Source organism: Parasteatoda tepidariorum, chromosome 6, assembly GCF_043381705.1.
Source record: "Parasteatoda tepidariorum isolate YZ-2023 chromosome 6, CAS_Ptep_4.0, whole genome shotgun sequence".
Classification (NCBI taxonomy): Eukaryota; Metazoa; Arthropoda; class Arachnida; order Araneae; family Theridiidae; genus Parasteatoda; species Parasteatoda tepidariorum.
Genome location: NC_092209.1, coordinates 538101 through 547319, shown reverse-complemented (window position 1 = coordinate 547319; position 9219 = coordinate 538101). Strand labels below are relative to the sequence as shown.

The 9219-nt window shown below is 34.5% G+C and overlaps 2 protein-coding genes across 2 annotated transcripts; both read left to right on the top strand.

Annotated features, from left to right (window-relative positions):
• The first annotated feature begins 3336 nt into the window (after nt 1-3336).
• Nucleotides 3337-4503, top strand: LOC139425719 (uncharacterized). Its single transcript, XM_071181574.1, has one exon. It carries the CDS (start codon nt 3337-3339, stop codon nt 4501-4503), a length of 1167 nt encoding a protein of 388 aa, XP_071037675.1.
• Nucleotides 4504-4928: 425 nt separating this feature from the next.
• Nucleotides 4929-6937, top strand: LOC139425718 (uncharacterized). Its single transcript, XM_071181573.1, has 3 exons — nt 4929-5486; nt 5562-6370; nt 6481-6937. The coding sequence occupies exons 1-3, from the start codon at nt 4929-4931 to the stop codon at nt 6935-6937; spliced, it is 1824 nt and encodes a 607-aa protein (XP_071037674.1).
• Nucleotides 6938-9219: the final 2282 nt, after the last annotated feature.

Sequence of the window (9219 nt, the reverse complement as noted above, 5' to 3'; positions counted from 1 at the left end):
AAATATATTTTTTTTTTTTTTATTTAATTTTTTTTCTTCCAAAAATTGACGCGTGCGAGATGAAGTACTAGAGAAAATGTGTAATCTTTTGTAGACACAATTTTAAAATTTCACCACCAATATCCCTCTCTATTGTTTGCCTTCGTGGCGGTCGTCCCTCTGTGCAGCACTCCTAGTGAGTCGTTTGCAGCCGAACATGGCACCGCCGCACCCGTCTCGGGCTTGTCCCCTCGGCCTCCTCTGTCCGTCGAACGACAGTGTTGCTTTTGTCGGGCGTGACTCGGGGCCATGGAACCTTGTGTCCATGCACAGCCGGGTCCACCGTACGATTCGAGGGTTCACCAACGATAGTTTTCAGTCTTCCCGGATGCCTCCTTCGGAGGCGGGTCGGGGTCAAGCTTCGCTTATGTTTTGCTTTGAAAAATGTTTCAGAGTTTTTATGTTTTCAAATTCTTGATCAGTTGTTAGGTATATCTTCCTCCGATATTCTTTGCTCATCGTTTTCATCTTGGGAGTAGGCATCAAATCAGATATTGAAGGAAAAGTAATGGAATGTGTGTTGCCATCAATATATACACGTCATAGACTTCGGAAATCTGTTGACATGCAATTTTATTCCGAAGGGTGAATGCTTCCGATGGATACCGAGAAGCTATCAAAACAATTAATCGATATTGTCTTGCATAAAATAACGGTATAAGCAAATTCTTTTGTGTGCATAAAGTGGAAGAAAAGAGTCACAAATGCAAATTTTTCTTATTTTCAAACTTCGCAGTATGCAAATTTTGAGTTTGACGTCGAAGACGATGCTTTAGCGACAGAGAATTTGATTTGGCTTTAAACTTAATGTAAGACAAAGCGGAAAAGAAGGATCGACATTCAGTAAGTATCGATAAGTGCGTTGTCAACGAAGTCATTTAACCGAATCAGAAGCTTGGGGAATTGTTGGCCGGTTAGAGGGGAGCCCAACATAAGCCGAAGTAGCAGAAGCCATTGGAGTTTCACAAAGTGGGATTTATAGGATCTCGAACCGTTTTTTTTGGAGGGGGGGGGACTGGAAATGCAAGCCGAAAATCAGTGCAAGGGCGCAGACGTGCAACAACGTCCAATGAAGTCCGTTATTTAACGCTAACGGCTCGGGGACACCGAAATATGAATGCCACTCTTCTTCAACACCTTTGCTCGGCTACAGGCACCACAGTTCCGACACAAGCTATCCGAAACCACCTTCATGCTTTAGATCTGTATGCTCGCCTTCCAATGGTGTGTGTCACGTTAACAGAAAAATTGGGAGTTGGCAACACAGCATCTGAAGTGGAGGAGAAATGAATGACACAATATTCTTTCTTCTGAAGAGTCCCGTTTTTTTGTTCATCCTGATAATAGGCGTATTTTCATCTGGGGGAACACTAGATACAATCCTGCATTCGTGGAAAGAGCTCTTCTGGAGGAGTGGGACAGAATACCTCATTAATTGACTCAAAGGTGTTCACCGTTGCTGGCCGTCAGGGGAAACCGTACTCCTTTACTAAAAAGGATTTTCTTTTATGTAAAAACCCTTTCTCATATGTACAAATTGTGTTTTCTTTTTTTTTTCCTTTTGTACCCAATTTCACAATAAAACGCATTCCCCCCCCTGCCAATCAAATGTTATTTTTATCTCATATAGCCTACTACGTTTGTCGATATCGATCATTCAAACAACTCTCCAGGTGCAAGATCAACCCACAAACTCAATATCCTTTTATTGTTTTGAGCAGTGTATTATCAACCTATCATGCGAGGTTTTGACTAAAATCATTTGAAAAAGTTGACAACATATGCATTCCTTCTGTACCCTATAGGATGTAACTATTATAACCGTGTATATATATATATATATATATATAGAAAATAATATAACATATATATATATATATATATATATAAACAGGAATTAAATATTACCAATAATTGCACCTGACACTCTGTAACCAAAAAATCTTTTTTTTCATTATTGCCCATCCAGCTTTAGAGTTCAACAACATCATCAGGCATGATGTGACGAATAGCTTGTCTTGTACGTTCTTTAAAATCAGTTCCATCAAGACTTTGCAATCTAGCAGACTATGAGAAAGAAAAAAAATTATACAAATAACAATATTTTAAAAAAGCAAATTGACATGTAAATGATATAATTAATAAAAATTTATTTTAAAGAAAACAAAATTTCATTCTGANAACATATTAATCTGTATTGCACATTTTACTTTACTTCCTTCTTCCTGATGCTTATATAATCTCCTTTGTTGCTTACATTATCTGGACTCAATATAGCTCTAATTAGTTATGCAACATATCTAAGGAAAATAACTGTAATTAAATAAAAAATACAAGATTTGTTTAGAAAAATTCATTTTGATGCACTTTTCAACATCAAAGATATATATATATATATATATATATATTTAGATATATATATATATATACACACACACAAAAAATGAGTTGCACAAAGTTGTGAGTAAGACAGGGTGGTTACCGTTTCCCATTCTGTTTATCTACGAAAGAGATCTTTTTCAGTTGTGAGCGATCGTATCTCACGAGATAATTCAAACAAAAAATAGAATTATCTTGAAATTCGGTAGAGATAATACGTTATGAAGATGAATTCAAACATTGCGTGGGCCGATGTTTTATTTGTTTATTATTTTCTTGCATTTATCTTATTTCTGAGAATTGCATCGAAAAATACTGCTATCACAGAGTCCTTTCGTTTGAGTGCTGCAGGTGAGATTGTTGCATTTTCAGTTGTAGTTAACGAACGCTTCTTTAGGTGATGATTGCCATCATTCCAGGCACACACCGAATCCATTGTTCCACCCTCGCTATTACACATCTCCTCCCCCAGCCCAGAAAAACTATTGTTATCGATATGTTACTTCCAATGTATAGAAATCTCTGTAGATTATCTAATTAATGTACAAACTAGTGATACATTAAAGTGTTAAAAAATTTCTAAATTGACACAGTTAATTCTCACAATACCTAATAAATAGTGAAATTAAGAACTTTGCAGGAAAACAATAACGTTTCTGTACGCTTAAATTATCATAATGTTACTTATTTACTTTACGATGCCTAAAGAATTAAATTAAATACAATCAAACAATTCACAAATTATTTGATTGAATCAGTTGTTACATTGAATTCTGATAAAACGCATACAATTATTAGAAAGGGGAGTAATGTTACTCACGTCCGTAGCCTACTTTAAGCTACACGTGCTCCCTGGGTAGTGCTAAACGAGTAACGGTTCTTGCAGGATTGGAGCTACTTTTTGTTGCTGTTGCAGCTATGGAGACGTTATGTGTTTTACACTGGAATTCAGGTGGGTTGTCACAGGCAATGAAGGCTGAACTTGAGACTATTTGTCGCGATAGGAATGTCGATATCTTTTCCCTAGTAGAGGCCAATGTCACTAACGAAACTTTGCAAAAACTTAAGTTTAAGGCATATAATCTATTTTGTCTGGAAAAGAGTAGACAAGTTGCAAGTGGAATCCTGGTAGGAATCAAGTCCACAATAACATCGAATTTTACTATCTTAAAACAAATGGGAAACACGCAAGATAAGACTGAAATTGTAAAAATAGATTGTTGGAAAAACGAAAATCATTTTAAAATTTATTCACTATATAGCCCACCAGGTAATAAACCAAATTTCGATGTTTTAAATATTTCAAAAAGGACAATCATTATGGGTGACTTTAACGCCCACACACATTTAGTAGGATATAGAGATGAGAATTTTGCTGGTAAAGAATTAGAGAGTTTTATAGACACTCATCGAATCGAACTTGTGTATCAAGGCTCTGATTGTCCTTCATATATGCACTATAATAGAACTTTATCAAACCCAGATGTAGTCTTAGTATCCTCTGATATTGCCCAATGGCTTCAAAGAGATGTACTGGAGGATCCGGTTTTTGGACATCGAGTTATACTGACTACCCTCCAGGTACATCAAAATAAATACTTTAAGAAAGGAAAGAAAGTTAGGCTTTCTTGGAATTTTAAAAAGGCAAATTGGCTGGAGTTCCGGAATATTTTGGAGGACAAGCTTGAAAAGGACGATATCTTTAAAGACAGCATTTCGCTGGATAAAGCAAATCAAAAAATTTGTAATTTAATCTTAGAGACAGCACATAAAACTATTCCACGTACAAAATCGGACAGGTACAGACCATTTTGGAATGAGCAACTTGGAAATTTGAAAAAGAAACGAGATCAAGCAAGAACTCTTGCTGAAACAACAGGTACAGCGGAGGATATCGACACTTGGAGAGCTTTGGCGAGAGATTTGAAGTCGAGGATCAATGAATCGAAGCAAAGTACATGGAGTGATTTTATTACCACTATCGACTATAAAGAAGATGGTCAAAAACTTTATAAATTTATGTCAAATCTAACGAATAAGTACCAAGAGCGAAGAAAAGAACCAATTTTATTTGGTAGTAGATAAATGACAACTGATAAAAAGATTGCTGAAGCCTTTACAAAATTTTATGCAAACAAACAAAAAAGATCTATAGAGATGAAAAGATGTGAGGGAACTTTGAAAAGATTAATCAGCCGTATAAGTTCAGTTAATGAAGATATTTTTTGCATGGAATTTTCAATGAGTGAAATGAATTACGCTATCGAGAGGCAAAAAGTCCGAAAAAGTCCTGGCCCTGACAACATTCATGCAGAATTTATTAAACATTTGGGTACAGAGGCCTTAAATACCCTTTTGACACTTTTCAACTTTTCCTGGAATTCTCATGTTCCAGCTGCTTGGCGAAAATCTATTATTATCCCAATGCTAAGGAAGGTAAACCGCATTATTGTCCAGAGAGTTATAGACCAATATCACTAAACTCTATTATAGCCAAGATAATAGAGAGAATGGTTGATGAGAGACTGGTTTTTTACTTAGAACATCATGATCTTTTAACAGATACCCAGAGTGGGTTTCGAATACATCAGTCAACTAATCAACAAGTTATAAGACTATCACAAGCAATCAAGGATAGTTTGGATCGAAGCGAGACTTTAGTGGCAATTTTTGTCGACTTTAAAGCTGCATACGATCGTATTTGGAGGAATAAATTGCTTTATAAGTTAAAAACCCTTGGAGTCGGTGATAAAATGTTCCAATGGATTGAAAATAATATGTCTCAAAGATTTTGTGCAGTTCGCTACGGAACGGAAATCTCTGGTTACAAACAAATTCATTGTGGTCTACCGCAGGGAGGTGTGACAAGTACAAGTCTTTTTAATGTCTACATCAATGACTTCGCAGGTATAATCAAAGAAAAAACGAAGGATATTGAATGTGCTTTATATGCTGATGATTTAGTATTATGGACTTCAGCACCTAGGAGGCATACTGAAAAAATGGTGTCTAGGATCAATCAGGCTTTGAAAGCTTTGTATGAATGGTCTACGGAAAATCAAATGGAGGTGAATGTTGACAAAACTATGTATCAAACTTTTACTCTCACCAACTGAAATGGATATAAAGTATAACGGTAGCAGTGTCCGGAAGAAGCTGTTTACTTAGGGGTGAAGTTTGATAAAAAGCTCTCTTGGAAGAGACATGATGTTATTGATAGAGCTCGAAAAAGGCTAACAATAGTTAAAAGGCTCGCAGGAGTGAAATGGGGTTGTGGAAGAGAGACTTTAAATAAAACTTATAATTTATACATTAAGCCATTAATAGGATATTGTTGTGAGGCCCTGATTACATGCAGTAATACATATATTTCTAAACGAGAGGTGTTTCAAAATGAAGCCCTGAGACTAGTCACTGGAACTGTAAAGACTACTCCAATAAATGCAATGCTGGCCCTAACAGACAGCAAACCAATAGAAGTAGTTATCCAGGAAAAGGCTTTAATACTATATGAAAAATTGATTAGATTGCCATCAACTGATTTATGGAGAAATTATGATATCACTAAACCTAGGAGATTAAAAACTCAGGATGTATCTTTGCAGAAAGTTCTTAAACTGAAAACTGACTATTCCCTTCAGAATGTTCCCACAGAGGAACTGTTGAAACCAGCATGTCCTTTTCACATGGGATCTATTAGAAAAGGATGTAATTTGATGACTGCTATGACAAAATCCTCAGCACTCGATTGTGAATTAAAAGCAGCTGCTCTACAGACAATTTATACCAGGTATCCAAAAAGTAATTGGATTCACATCTATACAGACGGCTCGACAACGTTGGTGTTGGTGTGTATTCAGAACTCTTTGCGTTCTATGCCACCCTTGGTTCATTGCGGACCAATTTTGATGGAGAACTGGAGGCAATTAGAATTGCAACAGAACAAATCAGGGTTAGATCAGTTCAGATTGACAACATAGTTATTTTTTCAGACTCTCTATCATCCATCCAGGCTATTGCTGCACATAATGTTACAGAGTCAAATATTATTGACTCCTGCAGAAGAAATATTAATCTCCCAGCTTCTGAGGGAAGGACTGTTGTTCTGCAGTGGATTCCATCTCATGTAGGAATAAATGGAAACGAATGGGCTGATACATTAGCAAAAAAGGGAACAGAGATTTTGCAGGCAGGTAATGCCGAAGTACCATTTTCATCAACTAAAAGAATTTTAAAAAATATTGTGAAGAAAAGCTATGATGCTAATTTAGTAAAAGAAATCAAGAATAAGAAATGGAGGTATTCAATTAATAAAATTCCCAACTCCCCTAGATCCACTGCAGTGGCGGCGTACCGTCTGGAGACTGGACATGACTGCCTTGCTAAACATCTATACAGAATTGGTATATTTGGCAGTCCTATGTGCATTTTGTGCAACCAGTACTTTGAGATGGACAAAGATCATTTGCTCAGTTGTTCTTCATTAAATGAAGAAGATTTATTCAGTCGATATTATTGAGCTAGGGAGTTGATGCAATTGGTATCCAGCGACTGATTCTCGTTCATGTTTAAGTGGTTCATGTTTTGCAAGTATTTATTGTTCTTGTTATTATATTGTTTTTGTATTGTTCAATGGTTCAGTTTTTGTTTTATATGCTCCAATCTCATGCATCTTCGATGCATGGGCCAATGATGTAAAGTCAAGTGCTTTTGCAATTAAAAAAAAATTATTAGAGAGATGCTTTTTCTGTCAGCGTTATTTTTTTCTAGGAAAAGGAAGGGGGCCCTTATTTATTGTCGAGCAGCGGTGAACGGTAAAAAAAATAAGTAATAAAAAAAATAAGTAAAGAAAATAGCCCCGGGGGGGGGGATGGAGAGCCAGGAAAGAGATCGCTGCAAAAGATCCTCGTATGAATAGGCACACAGGAAAAGCAACTTGGAAATATGTATTTTATACTTTTTCTCTTCCATTTTCTTTATTTTTGAATTTGTATCTTAGATTGTTTTAGAAAGACACCTAGTTATATAATTTGTCTATGGAATGAACTCTCCCCATCCACAAAGTCTGAGGCCGTTTGCTGCTATGGAAACAGGAATAGCGTATTTTTGGGAGGGTAGCTTCTCTTTATTCTAGGGCTGACATAATAGACAGAAGAAAAAGATTCCTTTTCTCTTCCAGACCCGAGCGAGCAAAAACCTGTCCTAAATAGCAACCCCACACTCCTACTTGAAATAGTTATACCTCGTTACCATAGTCACCGCTACAGGTCCTGACAAATGGTTAGAGGAGTTCTTACTTTATACAGACTTAGTCCGAGGGTTTCTATCGAAGTTTTTCGTGACTCCAAGACACAACCGAATTGATTCGGATAATTGGGCCAGAATTAACTCAAGTCAAACATTTATTCTAATGAAATAGATATGATTTTAAAAATTAATGAACTAGAATTAATTTAAAGTTCATGGAACGGAGCCTCTTCTTTATATTTAACAAAATGATTAGGACTCTTAAGCACTTTTCTTAATTTAACTCACTGTATTTTCATATAAAAGTAATAATTTTTCATGCACTGTGTTTTTAATTGCATTAAGCGGAAAAACTTCATTATTGATTTATTTTATTAATTTATTTACCTATGAATATTTTTAATTTATCACGAGATTAGAAATTATTGTTAATAGATACAGTAAATATTATAATATCACTAAAAGCATTACATAATTGTATAACATACAAATATACATGTTAAAAGTTTGTTTCCACAAACTTTAAGTTAAACTTCGCATGTTAATTAATTTTTAAAAAGTATCTAATTACATTTGATTAAATGTTCACTTACATTAAATTCGTGAATAGCCGGAATCAAATATTTTATAAGGAGGATCTGTTTTATAAGGAGAGTCTGTTTTATTTATTTATTTATTTTTTTAATTCTTTTTCTTCCGGAGCTTTTTTCCCGTGATTATAACATAGAAATAGTNAAATAATATAAAATAATTAATACTTCTTAAAAATTATTTTTGACAAGGAACTATTTTTAGGAAAATGAATTTTATTATTGTGCGATAAAATTTTTTAGTTCGTTTAAAAAAATTCTCGTGGTATGGCTATATATTTCGAGAGTCAAGAATTCGAACCATTTTTAAAAAAATGCTTTTTTTAGAAAAAGATGTGTCTGTTTTTCTAAAGTATTTTAAGTCTTAGTATATAAAAGTTTAAACTTTCGATCATAAGTTATTCAAAGTGTTTGCTTTTTTGCACATGGTACATGTGCACAAACAGAAGTTTTTTTTATATTAATTGAAAAGTTTTCAATTGATCATATTTTAATTTTTTTTATTTAAACAAATATTTTCTTTTAAAAAAATTTTGATTTTATATTTAGAGTTAACACGTGACTTAATAGCAGATGTATTTTTAATTGTTAGAGGGGGGCACCAAAATATTTTCAGTGCTTAGGGCCTCAAGAGGTCTTAATCCGGCCCTGGGTATACATTTCCGTTTTTGTTATCTATTAGCAGTTTTTTTTTCTTCATTCGTTTATATAAGCACCAATTGAAAGTCTAGGCTCTAAAACGGCTACAGTTTACTTTAATCATGGGAGAAAATGCCCCGGAAGAAAGAATGCTTCTGAAAGCATGAATATTCATCGATTTAGATTTAAAAAATATTTTTTTGTGAAACAATAAGAAGTATAAATATGTTAATCAAAAAACAAGTAAAAAAAAGAAGACAAATATCTTATTTGTTGAACATTTTTTTATAATAATTTACTTTTGAGCTAAAGTAGTAAATGAAAT